General features: G+C 48.0%; 1 protein-coding gene across 1 annotated transcript in view; it reads right to left on the reverse strand.

The window, feature by feature from the left end:
- LOC149342692 (cathepsin B-like) overlaps positions 1-16420 on the reverse strand; it is a 28100-nt gene extending 11680 nt beyond the window's left edge. The window contains exons 1-4 of the mRNA XM_089542210.1: positions 16292-16420; positions 7625-7834; positions 4622-4737; positions 805-1037 (exon numbers count right to left, since the gene is read on the reverse strand). Of these exons, the coding sequence (XP_089398336.1) occupies positions 805-1037; positions 4622-4737; positions 7625-7834; positions 16292-16420 (688 nt within the window). The remainder of the gene's footprint in view (positions 1-804; positions 1038-4621; positions 4738-7624; positions 7835-16291) is intronic.
- Positions 16421-18266: the final 1846 nt, after the last annotated feature.

The raw sequence follows: 18266 nt of genomic DNA on the forward strand, positions 1-18266 counted from the left end.
ACGCGTATTTTTATTTCCGTGGGCCTAATTTGCAGCTATGTAGTCTCCGACTATATATATTTATTCATGGAAACATAAAAAAAAAACAAAATAAAAGCGAAAGCAAAGCTGCCACGCGACTGCCTGAAAGACACTCCATGCGTTGGTCGACTCCTCCCACCGTCTGCGGGGAATTTAAAAAAAAAGGCGGAGGCCGGACGTTAATCCGATTTAAATGAGGGAAATCGGCTGCACAGGGTAGCGATTCAAGTTTCTAAGAATGCTCGGAGCGTGTAGATCAAGTTCTTGCGGCAAAAAGACGAGTTCCGATTCCTCTTCAGTGCACCTTTAAGGGCGAGAAATTTCTAGAAAATTCCTGCTTCACGCTAGAGGGCGGGTTGCATTCCTACCTGACAATTATAACTACGTCTTTCACCCTGTTCGCTAGTTGTACAAATTTAGCAGAGGTGCGCCACAAGACGCTTGCCTGCTCCAGAACAGCGAATTCTTTCACATGAAAGGCAACCGGCGCTCTTAGAGGTTGAACAACCTCTTTTCCTCCCTGCGTGAGAACTTAGAAGTTCTGGCGCAGCCAGTTCTGGAAGAAGATAGAGAAGCTCACAAAAATTTGCGATAATTATCACCCGTTTACACTTTCTGCGGTGACATAGGAGCAGTAAAACTTACAAAAACTTTTTTTTCCCAAAGCGACATCAGAATAGGCATTCCAGCTTTTTAACAGAGCGAAAATATACGAGCATTGAGCAGACAGTTTCTGCCTTGTATATCGATACAGTCCTTTTTTACAAGGCATCGGCTACGTACCGTAGTGCTTGTCTTCGCTGTAGCTCTTCTCGTAATCCTTTCGGCATTCGTGCATGCATTTGGGTGTCGGATTGTAGCCCTTACACTGGGGGAATCGACCTTCAGTGTGGTGGTGCTCGCATGGAGGGAAGTGGTAGGGCTGGCAGCCGTCGTCGGTGCCGTAGAGGCCGCCAGTAACAATTCCGCTCGTCTTGTAAAATTCCCAAGCCTCCGGAGGGTAGCCGCCATGACATCTAAAAGAATTATTTTTGCAAAATTACATTCCTTGTCAAGTTAAAAAGGCTTGACGAGCCAGCCAGAGAGCACTGAGAAACTGTTTGAACGGCCGGAAACAGACTTTTGCTTCAAAAGAAGTTTTCGGTGTCTGTTTAATAAACGAAGTTAAACTTAGGAACTGAACAATTTCCCGCAAGACAGAAGGTCTGGTGACGACTAGGGGGCACAACGGTAAAGTGCACTTCTCGCTGTTGCAAAGGAATTTAAAAATATTTGCGGGAGACAATAACTCCGCCTTAAGGCTGATACGCGACAACTTTAATAGATTCCCTCAGTGACCTGGGGTCATCTTTGCACCTCACTTCGGAGACAGGGACACTGCTCTTTATTGAATTTGATGTAAATTTCATTTTCTTTTGATCTTTTATGTCGACTTTTCGTTATTATTATTTGCCGCTTTCACCAAGTCGAAGGAACGTTCCTCTGGGGTCGAGGAGAAGCGGGCTTTGCTCATGACTCAAGGGGTAGCCGTTTGGATTCCGGCTTGGTTATTTTTAACGCAATAGCGTTAAACCTCATGTTGGGCACCGTGGAGGAAGGAAGAAACTCAGTAGAGTTGGTTACGTCCCATTTTTTGAAGCCGGCTTCGCCCTTCGTCTACCCCTACTTGGCCGCCGTCGCAGCGCGCTTGCGCATCCGTAGCAGACAATGCAGCAGATGACGCCGCTGCGCCCTGCGTTAGTATTGGCTGCGCCGGCGGCCAAATAATCCCTGCAGTTCTTGCGAAAGCGCGTGAATTCCAGCACACTTTTTGGCGTGCGGCTCGGATAGAGAGGGCCTTTCCGGAGTCCTGAGTTTTCCTTCCTCCATGGCCTCTCCTGAGTTTCTCTTCCTCCATGTTGGGCGAAGAATCCAGAGGGGGAAAATGAAATTCCGCAAGTGGCCGAGACGATCGTGACTCCACGAACATCGACCGCCTCACAACGATCACAAATTGCGATAGCGGTAACGTCACTACACAGTTCTTCACTGGTGTACAGGGTAGCGACGTCATTCCGCCCCTATTGCACAGTGCTTCTAAAGAGAGCAAAACAACTGCGCTGAAAAATGGTGTAGCCAGGACATGAACCTCTAGCGCTCGCGCTATCCTACGGCCACTGAGGAACGTTCGTTCGTTCAGTGCGATGGTTTAGGGGCTCTATGCTATCACCTCACACAGTAAAGTTAACAGTGCTATCACATTACCCTCTTTAGGATACTTAAGCGTCCTCAAATTTTCTTCCAATCCCGGCTTCGTGGAGAAAGGGAACGCCGTACTTATCGAACATGTTATCGAATGACTCTACTAGACGTGTTGTGGTGGCGCCGGCTTGTAGCGACCAACGGGACTATGGGTGCACGAAGTACGTCGAAGCTCCAAGAGATAGCGCGGGAGATCCCCGCACGCTAGGGAGCCTGAATGTACCGGTTTTTTCCGTACATGCAGGCTCCCTACCGCACGATTTTTACCGCACGCTAGGGTGCCTCGATGCGCGCCCGCTCTCTACCGCACGCTGTTGCATTCAGTTCTGTTTGCGATTACCCCTTTCATGGAGAAAGGAAAGAACTCGGGAGAGACGGTTGCGTCACATTTCTTTTTGAAGACGGCTCCCCCCTGCGCCCTCCCTACTTGGCCGCCGTCTCAGCGCACTTGCACATGAGCAGCAGGCATTGCAGCAGAAGACGCCGCTGCGCCCAGCGTTCTGCGCTGCCGGCCAGACTGCCTGTTGTCTTTGCGAAAGCGGGTGACTTCCGGCGCATTTTTTGGCGTGCAGCTCAGATAGCGGGGGCCTCTCCTGAGTTTTTCTTTCTCGCTGACCACTGCGTTTTCAAAATGTTTTCTCTGCACAGTTGCTTTTCTTTCTTTAGAGGAACTAAGTAATGGCGGTGAAATGACTTCACGACAGTGCAGACAAATGAGAAATTGTGCAGTGACGTCAGCGCTGTTTTACTGTGAGATTATGGGGTGTTTGATGTATCCGCGCGAGGTCATATGGTTTTAACGTTATGACCCTGTCAAGTAGTAGTGGTAAAAACATTTATTGTTGCAAAAGGAAGAGTTAGGGAGTAGGGGGTAGGGGATAGATAGATGTGGAGCTTCAGTGGTCGGTCTTCCCTATTCCAGGATCCCCCTCTCAAGCAGTCTCGAAGTTCTCTACACGCCAACAGTGCTGGGTTGCGTGCTCAACGGAACCCTTAACGTTATCGCGTTAAAAGTGGACAAATGCCAGTACAATAGTGCCGCGAAGCACGTGGCGTTTAATACAACTCATTGCCGTGACAGTGTTTTTATCACGTGTGTTCGGAGTGGTGTAAACTGCAAGAAAAAAAAAACTGTGTACAGCTAAGCAATCGGTGCGTTTCGAGTGACCGAAACGTTGATAGATGAATTCAAAGCAAGTTATTAACAATTAAAATTACTTTCGTTCTTTGAAGGGGGCATTCTAGCTGGTGTTTCAGAACTGCAAAACAATATTTAAAAACACTAGAGGGAACACTTAACCTCCGCTTTGAGGGTTTGACGAGATAGCGCTAATGGGTTAATTCCCCTATATGTGGAGTTCGAGATCCCCGACTTTACATTCACAAATAGCTGGGAGTGCTCATATCATGAATGGCACAGTCGTAGAGCGGTTAAAGGGTGCATCTCTGCACTGTGATGGCTGGTGCTGCCACCGATGAGGCTGATGCGAAGCCAGGTTGCTCTTCACGAGCAAACTCTCGCGATCAATCATTAATTTAACTGCCACCTGCCATGGTGGTATTTGCTCACGATCCGGTGGGCAGGTTGTGATGACGCCACAAGGTCACGCTACCTATGCGGCCCGTCCAGGTTGCTCGAGCGGCCGTTTGCTCCTACAACGCCGACGCCGGACAATTTTAGAATGCAGCTCTTGCGTCCGTTGGGAAGTTGAGCCGCGTCGCCGTCGACGGGGTAACCGGGCATGAGGAAAGGGGGTAAGGAGGAGATCGAGGGAATGCAAGTACCGCTGCTCGGTCATAGATGGCGCTAGAGTGGTGCGCGCCATGCGCCCCGTCATCCGTCACCACTGTGCGGAGGTAGGGTGGCCAGAGAAGGGGAGGTCTTTCTGCGGGGGCACGCGCACACACACGCTGCCTCTTCGCTGTCGAGCCACGCTCCGCTGCGCTGGCGGGAAGTGCTGTGAAATGCGCTGCACGCGATTGTCCGCGTCGGCCACGCAACTCACGGCGTCATCCTCCTAGCCTAAACAAGGCGTTGCTGCAGAACATATCTCAGTCCATTTCTCTGATCACACAGCCACCTTCAAAACAAAGACTGGGAGGGCAGTGTTAACTGAAGAGCGGGCGTGTAAAATAAAGAGTGCTTTGTAACTGTACTACATACACGTGTCTCTCAAAATCTTTACCTCATTACACCGCAAAATCAAAACACTTACAGAGCTGCGCTCATATTTCGCATTAGGAAGTATCGTACTCGATTCTTTTTTTCCGACATGGAGGTACTGACGCGCTCGCCTTAATGGAAAGAACAATAAGTCAAAAGGCGTGTAACAAGAACAAACAAACCAGGACCACTCACCCACTGCCGCAGGTTTTACAGCATGTGACCAGGTCCTCGGCCGAGATGTTCACCTGAACTTTACCCTTTGAGTGGATGCAAATTCTGTCGGACATAGCTTCCGTGGCTCCAAACGCCTACAGTGTGAATTTCGAAACAGGTTAACTAAGGGAAAACGCAAAATTCGAGCGTGTGCTGCGCGATGTCAGTGCACGTTAAACACCCTTAGGTGGTAGTAATTATACCGGAGCCCTTCACTAGCCCACCCCGTTCTTCTTTCAGTCCCACGTTCTTTCCTTTGCTCACACCGCGGTTGAAGTTTCCACAGAGAAGTGAGCCAGTTACTGCGCCATTTCCATTCCTCGAAGCCATTACAGTATGCTGGGTGTTTCACCTCAGGCTTTACACAACATTTAAAAATGGCGATTTTCAGATCGAAAAGCGCTTTTTTTCGGTGTAGCATTGTCTGTAGTGTAGTACTCAGAATACTGCTAAGACGTGCTAACTAGCAGCTTGTTTAACTAATATTGAATAGTTAGCTTTTTAACTGTTGCTGCTAGGCTCTTTAATCATTGAGAGGCTTGTAGACCACCGTAAGAAATGTCCATATCAGCTTTTAGAATTTCGAAAATGCGGTTACGCTCAGCACTGGGGCCACCCAAATTTTGACTATTTCGACGAGTTTCTTGCACTGGAGCGGTTGCTTTACCTGGAAGCTTCTCGAAAGTGCATGTATTTTGGCACGTTGTATCCAGAATTTCTTGGGCCATAGAGCCGCGGGTAACCGTGTTTTTGAAATTCTCGAAATTTATATGGATATTATTTACGATCGGTTACACGCCTCTCAATAATTAGGGTAGGGCGGAGTAACACTCGACAAAAATTTGCAAACTCATGCTGTCTTTTTTCTTCATTGCAAACTCTAAAAATGTTGCACAGGGACCTTCCTTTGTCTTATAGCTAAGCGTTGTGCAAAACTGAAAAGCGTTGCAACACCGTAACTATGAAAAATTATTCATTGTTATAAAGGCCGATCTGTCTCATTTTAACTTCACCTCCGGGCAAAAATTAGAAAAAAAATCAGTTGTTGCCCTCTGAGCACTTTAAATGCAATCCGTGGGCCCCTACGCACTCTTCGCGAGCCCATTCATGACACATCGTGCACTGGATCCACACAGAACAAGGCGCTGTGTTGCTCCATGATTATTTGCACATGAGGCACTCCCAGTCGCGTTTTTTGCTTGCCAGCCGCTTTGAAGAACGTCTTCCTTTCAAAGCCTTTGCTTTCGACTCCCTGGCAGCTTTTGCTGCAACTAGCTTCGCCTTGTAGGTGATGAGGTCTAAACGGTGCTTGTCTCCGACTTCATTCTTTTTATGCGAAGCATATTGCTAGAACTACCACTCACGCCGTCGCCGTGGGACCCCTAGCCGTGACACCACGTGACACCGTGACGTCACACCACGTGACATCGGATGAGAGAGCCGGCCTCCACCTCGCGCCGTCGCCGTGGGACCCCTAGCCATCACACCCGCGCATTTCGAACGCGCGTTCACACTCGGTGTAGGTGAAACGCTCGCTCCACCGGGCAGGCGGACGCGGCTTCCGTGGCAATCCAGGCGCTCACCCAACGCGCGTCTCGGGGTTAGTCGGCGTTCCGCTGTAGCCATGCCGTTGTCTTCCCCCACGACGAAGGCTTCTAGTGGTTGTATTAAAATGACCAAGTATTCAACCAAGGAAAGTCATGTATTACCAAGCCTAGCCACTAATGTGCTTCGCATTCCCCAGGCTTAGCCAAGCTGAGCCTCAGCAATTTTTTTTTTCTATTGTAGCCACAGGAGAAAGATCTTGGAAGCTCGTCTCACTCTGAGCTGGCTGTTCACTGTCCTCAGTGAAATTAGACGAGGAGCAGTTTTACGCGGAAGTCTTCTCGTCGACCGCAAGTGTGCTGCCAGCTGTGGTTGGCAACGAAGCCAATTGGATTGGCGCAGGAAAGCACGGTCGTTATCTGTCCTCTTTCTCCTCTTGTAGTAGAAGACACAGTCCTTTCGCCTTTTGTTTCGATAATCTTCGATGGTTTGTGCACATTTTGAACACCAGTCTCTTCTGCATTGAAAATTTGAGACGGCCTGAGGTGTTCTTCGGAAATAATTTTTTCCAAGTTGTCGCAGTACTCCTTTACTCAAGACCTTGACAATGCCTGCACTATTAGCGTTGAACGCCATTCTAGGTCACGAATCGAGAAAACCGCATCTTTACGCTTCAAGAAGATCGTGAGCTAATCTTTGCCTGCAATTGGCTGATCTTTGCCCGCATCCTGTTCAACGGATGGGGAATTTAGTTCGCTTCCAAGAAGTCGTGAACCAGCTTCTGAACATCCCTGTACGTGAGTCCAAAGCGGGATTTTTCCCTGCCCACAGTATGCTCCAAAATCTCTGCTTCTTGTTTCGTTGTAAGAACTTTCTTTTTTTTTATTCAAAAAGCATTATTGGCCTTTTTTATCCTACGTCATATGTTAAACAAGTGTGCTATTACGCGATATAAACTGCATACCTTTTTTAGCGGTTTTACTAGCGTTAATAGTGAGTTTTAACGCAGCTGGATAGCCTTGCGGCCAATACGATAACGCGTTCTTTGCTATTCTTGCCCAAGTTGCTTAACTGCATATGATGCAAGTTTGTAACTACCGTAGTTAGCGCATTTACCGTAAGACGTTGATAAAGCTCCTTGACGTCTCCTGAGCACGCCGGACAACGTAAATACTGCCCAGGAGCAGTAAACCATCGAGATCATGCCGATCTAACATTTTAACAAAAACGTTTTTCTTTCTCTAGCTGTAGATACTAAGCTGTACCTTTCAGAGAACTATTCCTGAGGTTCCTGCACTGGGGCAAGTACACCAAAGCACGACGTTAACATCGTGGACCCGAAAAGGGAGTCATTGTTTTAATATCTGGGCAATGTTGCAGATTTGCCTTTTCTTTTCGGAATAAGCGGGGACGCAATCCTGCACCAGTATCACTCACCCAACAAGATCCGCATTCCCCCTGGTCGCGGATGACGTGGATGCTGTTGCAGTTGGGCCACTTCTCACGGGCGTCGAAAGACTCGGGCAAGTCATTGGGGACCTCTTCGTGGTAAAATACCGGCAACCTGTAGTTGTGGTTGTCTGGACGGACACCCAATAGACCCTTAAGGAAGCTCATGGGCGTGTTCTTGTCAAAATTCCTGCCGGCCTGAAAGCGAGCGTTGAATCGGACATCACGCGAAACCGTCAGAAAGGTCACCGAACCTCTTTTCGTATTATTAAAGGGACTATGCAATGAATTAAAAGTCACTTGTAAATGCTTTCAACTCTTAGAAATGATGCTAAGAAGCATTCACACCAAGTATGAGTCTTCGGAACTGAGCCGGCAATTTATTATGAATATTTAAAAACCGCGTTTTTTAAAATTCGCGGGCCGATTGGTGTCTTCGTAGTGACCGACTTTGAAACTAAAATCGGGAAAATAGAGGTCACTACTTCCGTGACGTCGGCAGGCCACCAAACGTTGTCATTCGCTGGAGCCACGGCAGCCACGACGTTACGGATACGCTTCCGGTAGCCGTGAAAATCGTCTGCTCGAGCCGCCGCGCGACCCCCTCGGGCAAGCGCGAGCCAGGGCATTGCCTTCACGCTTATGTTTTCAATTTACCTCTGCTGCCTCTTTCTGTCGGGAATTCGGGAACCACTCGCAGTGCCTTTGTCGCAGTGACAAGCAAAGAAATCTGACGTGCGCCGCGATCCAGGAAGGCGATGAGACCGGAGAGACGCTGCCGACGCTGCTGCTGGGGTGCTGGGTGTGAGAACCGGAAGTCGCAAATCGAACGTCAGCGAATGACGTATTCATGGACGGGGTCCAGTCCCTGAGCTTTATTTTTTCTTGGTTCTCCACGTGTACGAGTTGAGGGGGGGAGAGGAGGAGCGGGATTTTTAATCGTCTATAACTTCGTTATTATTGCTGCTAGCTCAAAAATTCTTGCGCTGGGGTGACGAATGATAGAATGTCTATCTCTCGTCTGCTTTACGTAATCGCAATTAATTTATTACATAGCCCCTTTAAGGACTGTAGTTATTTAGAGAGGACGACATAGCGGCGCGCCCTCACCGCAATAACAGTGAAATTTTTACGGTTTTTTAGCACCGCTCACGTCTCTCTCTGGCCGCAGCCAGGAGGTCACTCAAGTGTGAACCCGGCCGCGGCGGCCGCGTTTTGATACCGAAGAGATGGTGGGAGTGAAAGTAGAAAAAGAGTGTGGGGTTTAAATTGGGGGAGATAAACACGTATTCCCCGTTTAAGAGCGGCTGACACAGTTCAAAACCGCCCGGACCCCACCCCGTGGTCGCGTACGCTACCGAGCGCACGCCGACCACGGCTGGCCTTGCTCTGAGGGAACAAAGGAACGACACACTGGCTGACACAAACAAGGCATTTATTGCTATAACAACAATAACGCCAGCTAGCAACAAATTACACTGAGGAAAAGAGGATGTCCGACTCACCAGCACGGTTACGAGCGAACGTTCGCCCACGGTAGGGCAAAGGGATAAACTCCGAGGCCGGACGGGACATGCTCGGCGGGAGCAAGTTCCGACCAAGAGGCGCCCGCGGCGAAGAGCGGAGCTTTGCGCGTGAACCAAGGTAGATATACCATGGTAGCGAAGGCTCCATAGACGCCCATTGGTCCAAACAATGGCGGCTCATGGGAGCACCCCAGCGCCACTATTTTGGGGGGCAACCTACGTATGAGTGACGTTGAATGACGTCACGCATACGTGTATTTTGGCGCGAATTATAAAGTGGCCTTTTTATAGAACCCGCATTTTCGAGCCGGTATCACTTCAAGGTTGCCTTTCAGTGCGCACCAACCTTTTCCAGTCAAATGTGCTCGAGTTCCTGCTAGTTATGGCCTTGTTAATGTGCGATTGGGAACCCAATGAAAGTGACTGGCAAAGAAGGTAGCATAGAAAGGCTGCAACACTTTCAGACGCTGGCTAAGCATGCATGATTCGTAGTGGAAACCTTGGTGAAAATACGGGTGCTAGTACTGTTGAGTATATCAAGGTATGATGCACAAAGCACCGGCTCAAGTGCACAGTTTGCAATACAGTGTACAGCAATGGTTTTCATATTCATGGTTTATTACAGCAACCAAAGAAATACAGTGATAAAGCACACCAACAAAAAATGCGCGTCACAGGCAGCTCAAGCAGTAGTTTTTTTAAGCTGGCTATTTATCGCAATGGTCACAGTGCGGATAGGAAAAAGCCCTGAAGTTCCACGAACGTTGCCAGGTAGGAAATTGAAAAAGTATAGAAAACAATGCTACGACAGCTTCCATTGAGGCAAACATGACATAAGTAGGCGCATCAACACATTGACCATGCAGCACACAGGGATTACTCTTCACATTTCATTTCTTCAACTGAAAGAATATAGCAGCTATGTATACACCTGCATGACAATATTAAAAACAAGTTTTAGCATCAACAAATCTGCTCAACGCTAGAGCATTACACCATACATAGGGCCTGCGCACAACCTCGAGACCGCCTTCTTGTCGCTAACCGAAGAAATTTGAAGCAATTCTAATCAAACTAAAATATACATGAAGTGCAGTTTAAAGAGAAGTGCAAGGACATTCAATACAGCCACTCCTTCCTCGAGTAGGCACAGCATCTAGACGCAGCCATCCTGGCCGCAGATACACAAACAGTTCGAAGTGCTTGGATGAAACCCTCAGGTCTCGCAGCTGGCACGGCGTCTTCTCCAGGCTGAGGTTGCGGCAGAACTGCACCCACGTTTTGCACCTGGACATGATGCAGCGTCCACGTTATACAACTGCACCCAAAGGAATACCATATACTCCAAACGTCAATACGCCAAGATTCCTTTCACTTAAATGCAGTACGTTATAACTATGCCAGAAAATGCTCGCGCAAAGCCTCCGCGCCTCAGAGTGCGGTTACGCTCGCCTGATACTACGCGGCTAGCTGTTTTTCTGTGCTCAAAGAGTGACGAGAGCGATGCAGCGAAATGAGTTTAAAACTACATTGACGGTAATGTATACGTAGAACGGCAATAACTACTGCTGGCCGAATTCAGTTAAGGCACAGTCAATGCGGCGCACATACACATGGTTGAGTTTCGATACTGTCAGTTGCGAGGGGATCCTCAAATTGGCTTCACGGTGCTGCAAAACCCATTAATGTCATGCTCAGAGCTGTTAGGCAGCGCAGTTGGTTTTAAATTGACCATGCGGCAAGTAGAGGGCACGTGGTTGCTCATGAGAGCCCGGTATCAATTTCACGTTGGTGAGAGTTGGCTGCACGAAACTAGCTATAAATAAGACAAATGATTTGTATCTTTTGCACATCTTATGACTGCAAGTGCGTGCCCTGCAATTTACTAAAATATCCCGATAACATGAAGCCAAGTGCGTATGAAACAGTTACAGCTACAATAGGCGCGGAAAGCCCGACAAAAGCATATCTAGAGCAGACGACAACGGCAAGAGCTCACCTGCGAAAGTCCAGAGGGAAGCGGTGTAGTCTTGGTAGGACACCCACGGTACAACCCACGCTGTCACAATGTGCCACGGAGCAAGGCTTCTTCACATGCCGCAACCTCATCTTGAAATGCAGAGCTAAGCGCTTGAAACGATGAGCGCGAAGCCTCGGGAAAAGGTTTCGCACTGGCCGTACACCGAAGGAAACGCTGCAGCGGGGTGCAGATCTTGCCAAACGGCGACAGAGAAGCGACGAGAAAGGACGACAAAAACTTCTTAAAGGGGCCATTTTGAGACCGGCGAGCTTAATTTGCACGCTTTCCAAGGCGCGCCATAGCAGGCAGCTGGAGATAAGAAATCGCTTCGTAAGCTGCGGCCGGGTACAGCCACTGTAGCCGGGTACCGTAACAAGGCCTGCAAAGTCGCGCAGCAAATGCACCGCACACTCATCAACCGAGGGCGCAACAAGAGCGTTGCAAAAAATTACAAAATTCAGCGTAATGTTTTGCAGAAATAGTTTACCTATTTTATAAACGTGGCAATAAAATATTCATTTCTTTTTGTTGTTTTGTAGCATTTTTATCTGTGCTTTTGAATTTCATTATATAAGTGTTTCGGCCGCCCAAAGTGGCTGTGCTGCAGTCGCGCTAAACCGTTTTTGGGCCCAGCCTTCGCCACCATTCTACATCCACCTTGCGTGAACGTCCAACACGCTTCCCTGTCCCAGGGAGAAGAGAGCCAGCTCTCCCTCGCGCGCGCGCGCAGCAAAACGCCATCCGTGGCGCTGGTGTCGCTGCGACGCGAGCGCCCTCCCCTGTTAGTTAAAAGTAACCAAACCGAGAGGAGTGCTTTTCGTGGGGGAGCTAACAACAGTGGGTGTGCGATGCGGGAAAGCGCACTCAGGGGACGAAGGCGTCCCCACAAGAGAAAGAGGTAGTGGAGGGCTCCGGTAAGCTGACGGGCGATCAGAGAGAGAGAGAGAGAGAATAAACTTCACTGGACAAAATGACAAAAAGATAAAGGAGCAAGACGTCGGTGGCTTGAGGCACGCCCTTGGCCTGGATCACTAGGGTACATTGGCCCTGCTGGTCCGAAATGGACAGTGCCGCCTCCCACTGCTGCATGAAGGCAGGTGTGTTTATGGTTTGGTTTATGGGGTTTAACGTCCCAAAGCGACTAAGGCTATGAGAGACGCCGTAGTGGAGGGCTCCGGAAATTTCGATCACCTGGGGTTCTTTAACGTGCACTGACATCGCACATTACACGGGCCTCGAATTTCTCCTCCTATGTTGCGCGGCTGTGATCCTACACATTACCACGTAACGTGGTACAGTGTCGGGATCTGTCCACACCAAGAGAAGATATTTTTTGTATTTTTCTGGGTATACAATAGGCTGTATTTCTGGATGTTAGAGTAGGAATTTGGATCCTCTGCATTTAGTTTTTTTTGGTTTAGGGGTATAGCTGTGCGTTGACTCTACCTCGAGTCACTCGCCTTATTTAGTGGGTAGTGAAGTGGATCTTGGTTCGTTGTGCGCTGGGTAAGCGTAACCTCGAACTAGACTATCCGGCGCCCCCTTCCCGTAGAGCCCCTCATGACCTGAAGTGTATGTAATGTAGAGTTTTCTGTTGGTGTTGGGTTTGAGTATTGTAGCCGGTACCTTGGGAATCCTGCTGTTCATAAAGCTCCGGCAGGCCTCTTGAGAATCGGAAATTACGCGCAGGGTCCGCTCAAACTTTCCGCTTCACACTGCCTGATGACCAAGGCTATTTCTGCCGTTTCTGCGGTAACGGGTGTACAATATGGTATTAAGATGCAGGCTGTGGTTGGAGACCCCTTATTTGCCGTGTCTGGTGTCTCCACGCATGGCGGCATCCGCATATACCATGACTAAATCATTTCTCATTGCTTTCGAGGTGTTCCACAGGAGCCTTTTTCCTCCCAGCGTGGGCCACTTACCCCTTAGGGGTAACCTAAAGGTATCCGCAGTTTTCCCTTTATTTGGTTGTCGATATCTGTCTTGTACACCCGTGTATCGATTTATGGCGAGACAGTTACGGAGGTTACGGAGGCTGGTTGCTGACAGACATTATAACAAGCAATTCATTTACCTTGTGAAGCTGTAATAATCAGCACAGCACTTGTTTTGTATACTTTAGCGCAGGCACAGAACAGGCTGTTTTTGAACAGTTTTTGCACCCCGTTAGGAGAAAGACACCGGGATATCTTTATAGCACTTGCGCTCGAAAATAGAAGTGCGGGCAATTTTGTTACAATGGGTCGTCTTCCAGTGTACGAAGTTTGTGGAGAAGTAAAGCGGTGTCTGTATATTATTTTATGCTTTAATGAGAGAGCTGCAGGTGCATCATGACTACATCAGACAGTACTGACGAGGTGTATTCGCTCCGAATCGCGAAGTGGTAATACACAGCGAGAACATTTCTGTTAATAGAGTGGAAGCTACGGAGTCGAAACATGCCCTCTCTTCCTACGCAGTGGAATATAGCTGCGGCTTGCAGTTATCAGTTTAGCTCTTAAAACATGGAACATATTCAGTCTTGTTATTTAAGACATATTTATAACACAACTGATAGCTCTCAAAATTGAAAATCAGGAAAAAAATTGGCTGAGGTTCATCTCGCTTGAACCTAGTTTACAGAGCGGAAGCTCGATTAAGCGTAGTCAGATACGGTTTGCTGAGGTTTAACGTTTTCTCGCTCTATCTTTCTCCAAAGCACACTGTCGACATTTTTTATTATTAGGATCATCAGATTCAATCAGCCGTCTACGATATACACAGCCGAAGCTCTGGTTTCAGCGCGCGACTCCTCCATGGCTATCTGCGAACGTCAAACAACGCTTTTCGCATTTCATTAAGGCTGAACTCCATGTACGCGAAAACTCACGCGAACGCGACAGCGGCAAGCGACGAGCGGCACCGTCGCGCGAAGCGAAATACCCGTGTCGCTTGTCGTGTCGCTCGGATCTGCACTCACAGAAAATTTCGCTCGTCGCCCGGAAGTTGCGAACGCGATTAGCCAATAGCAGCTAATCTGGCAGCGTACGTCACTACCGAGCCTCTTGCCGGCTCTGGCAAAGATGGCGCTGGCTCTGGCCGGGAATCTTGCTTCACCACCGATTCGTCGTTGTCGCTACGCTGTGCCCCACATTCACGGCGAACTAAATGCTCACGAAGCTTTCGCTTTCTCTGAACTTGCGTCAACCACAAAATTTTAGCGATAAAACACCCCAGATTTTCAGATTGCTTGTGTTTACTGTGCTGCTATGCTTAGCGAGTATGCGTCGTTTGAGGTCAGAAAGCGCGCGAGGTTCAACCAGGTAATACTTTGATTTGAGCTAGTTGGTTGTAGCATGACATGTTTACGCAAAAGGCGTACTGGCGCTAAAAAACGAAGACAACACACACAACAGGACAGGACTGGCGCCAACTTCCAACTAGTGGTTTTTTCTGTGAATAAACTAGTTGGAAGTTGGCGCCAGTCCTGTCCTGTTGTGTGTGTTGTCTTCGTTTTTTAGCGCCAGTACGCCTTTTGCGTAAACATGTCATTCAACCAGGTGTGCGCCCCACGTTCAGGTAACATGGCGGCGCCCGTGACAATAACATAAAATGACATGCGATGACATACAATGACAAAGCTGTAAACACGTTTTATTTGACATTTTTCTGCCCAAAATTTTAATCCTTGCAAATAATGTGACTCTTGTTATAAACGCAAACAGCTTTGCGGTGTATTATGCCAGCAACACTGATCGCGTTCGCGTTGTCGCTATGCATGGAGCTTGGCCGGTGGGCGAAGGAGCGACAGCCAGCCGTCGTCGCCGCGCCGCCTCGTCGCTTACTTTTTCGCGTACATGGAGCTCGGTCTTTATCCTATCAGATGAACGGCGAGTCATGTGATTCAGCGCGACTGCGGGGTGAGCGTTGAATCGCGTTGTCAAACGCCGTTGCGAAGGCGAGCGAGCACCGCCAGCTCCGCGCACCGCAGCTGCGCCAAGGCGTGACGAGTAACATGGTCTGACGCTTGAAGGTCATTCTTCGGAGCGACGTGACTTTGAGGTTTTGGACGGGAAGATAGAGCTCCCGCTCTAAAATGTTTTTTGCTATAGTATAAGGAGCTTGTCTGCTCGTTCGGCGGCGTGTCACACTTAGGTACCGAATGTGTTAAATATGACCGTGCCCCGGAGTGGATCAAGTGGCGTGGCCACACTTATGACGTGGTCGTGTACAGTCATTGTGACTGAGTGACCATGACCTCACATACAACATGACGTCACCAAACTTGAAGTAGCGAACCGGAAATGATGGCCTAGAGTGACGGCACCAAACCGGAAGTGTTCAAGCAAGGCCTCGACAGGCTCCTTGGGCTATCGCAAGCCGGGCTGGATATTGTATAAGCGTCCGATAATTTTGTTCATTACAACAAATTTCTTAGGATAATCTGGTTATGAGAACGTTCAATAGATGGCGCCAGCTGCTCCAGCGACGGAATGAAGTTTCCACGGAGAGAACAACGCGCCTGGTAGTGTCATGTCGTGCCGTCGTGCGGCTGAACTGTTTGATGGAATGACAGTTACGGACGCTCCCCCCCAACAGCCTTCCTTTCATTGCTAAAGAAAGCACTCTACGAGTATATCATACGCTAGCTTCGGGACAGGTTGATCTCTGGACAAGGAGAAATGAAAAGGGATGGAGAGCTTTGTGTGAAATGATGGATAAATTTAATAGCGGGGCCTAGTGCGCTGCTCTCCCACACAGCACTTCGGGTGACCGTATTGTGGAGATCCGATTCTCGGGAAGTCACCTACTTCTCCTCGGCGTCATTATATTTTTGCGTGATTTCGGGCGCAGAAAAAAATAAAGGGACGTAGTCCTGAACATCAAGATTTCTATTCAGTAGTAGCCATTCCTGAAAATTCTGGAAGGCTAAATTTAGTCAATATTGTCATATGTTTTATATTCATTTTCCACATGACCAATGTTATTTTCGTGTTATTTTCGAGCAAAAACTATGGAATTCAAAAAGTAGCACAATTGCGAATTGTAGTCGAGTTTGCAAGAGGGTAAAAGAAATGTGTACGAGTGCAGCACAAACCCAAATAAATCCCAAAAAAAGAGGCCCACCTTCCACGTGGTGTTAAGCTTGTTAATGAATTCAATCATTTCATCGGACAGGGGCTGCAAGTTGGGCGGGACGAATCGGCGGCCCTGCGCCAGCGCCACAAAAAATGCGCACACAAAGAGGACCTTCATCACGCCTGTGGAGGAACAAGAAAAAAGCGAAATGCTTAGTCAGAACACGGGGAATTTTTTTTGTTGATCAAAATTTCGCGCTCTCGAGTGAGGCATTTCAATCTGCACATAAATGCCTGCGCCTTGGGGCCAGCTTCTGTTACGTTCATGGTACCCGTGTAACTACTTAGTTAAGAATAGCTACGTATTCTCACGTACCGATTCAAAACATTGTCCCGTGTTGAAGGACACATGCCAAGTTCAAGTTAGTTTAGGGGATAATTGGATCTGTTTAAGATAGAGAAAAAAAGTATACGTCATCTTTTTAGAATAATCGTGGGGGAGGATGAAACTTAATGGTTAGAGTGAGTTCAAACCCTGCGGGGGAAATCGACAAACAGAAAAAAATGCCGCCATGAGGTGCCGATGTTGAACCCCAACAATTCGTCTCTATAAATGTTATAGGAAATTTCGTTTCCATTTCAACTTTACACGTTACTTACTCTGAGAGTGCAATGGCAACAAAGCTGACTAATATTGAAGTGCATGAATGAGAAAAGGTTTTTCATTTAGCAACAAACCTGTCTTTAAGCACTGGCTGCCTCCGGTTTTTATGTTTTTACGTTGCTTGAATTATGAGCCCATGAAGTACAGCTAATTTGTTAGCCTTCAGACAAAACTTAAAACGCGCTTTGAAAAAGAACGCTCATTATAAACGAACGCCAAGAGGACATGCTCTGAATATTTGCTTTGATGACGCGCTTAACGGGCGGAGAGCGAAAGTACACTTCTTATTACTGCAAAGAGACGAGAGGAATTCTATCGCAATCACACTTTTGACTATTGCTGGAGTTGCAGCCACCCGCCACGCTAGAAAATGGGGTATTCTATCAGACACCATTAAGGGCCAGTTTCTACTGCTTAGCTAAGCGTTCAAGGCTTTTGCTTGTCGCTAGAAATTGTTTCCAAAAGTGAAAAGTGCCGAGAGCACCGCGAAGCGTGCGGAAACATTACGTACCGGTGTACCGTACTTCGCGGATCTCCAGTGAGAGGATTTGGAGGGATGTGGTTAGGAGTAAGTTAAGTCGATGTACACGCCTCCTTATGCGCTGCTAAAATGGAAACGAAGGCGGCTGGCTGCCTAAGTATGCATTTGAGGAGAATTACATCTGTCTTTTCATTGTTAGCTAGCAGCGCGTCTAAAATTTACGCCAGCTGGCTATCACAGTATTCTGCAAATGAGCCCTCTTTCGCGCATCTGGACGGTGCTCATCCCTGGCTTCAAAGCAAACGTAGCAATAATTTAATTACCGTAATGAAAGTAAAGTAAAATTATAATGGATCATTTACTTTGAGGATGTAATTTCGTTCCAAAAGTAATTGTTTCTTTTCAGAATTTTTTTTCCCCCAAACCTGTCATGTCTTCGTGTTGGAAAATGTTTTGATGTTTCCTACGTCCCGTTGCGGCCTCGAAAGCAGGAATGCCACCTAGCAAAAGTTGCCGACGATTGTGCCTCCAAGACCGCTGGTGTCCGAAGGGTCCGAACGTTTGATGTCTGGTGCGCAACATACACGCAAACACGTAAACTCGTAGAAACTAACTTTAATTCATGTACAAACATTACGCGTAAACAATGCGCCCAAGAACAGTAATGCTTTCGCACTCCCACGCGTAATCAAAATTGCTGATTGGGCGAGTTGGCGTGTCATGATTCCAAATGACCAGCGCGAAAACAGACAGAGACAAGAGAAGGAAAAAACTGACCACAGGACGGACGTAAGCCGTCAAATGTCTGGGTCCAATTTCTTTTCTTTTTTTTTTTCAGCACGCGCTCACTCAGGCACGCGCATGCAACCACATCGTCAA

Source organism: Amblyomma mixtum, chromosome 5 (assembly GCF_055824585.1).
Source record: "Amblyomma mixtum isolate Tamu chromosome 5, ASM5582458v1, whole genome shotgun sequence".
In the NCBI taxonomy this organism is placed as follows: Eukaryota; Metazoa; Arthropoda; class Arachnida; order Ixodida; family Ixodidae; genus Amblyomma; species Amblyomma mixtum.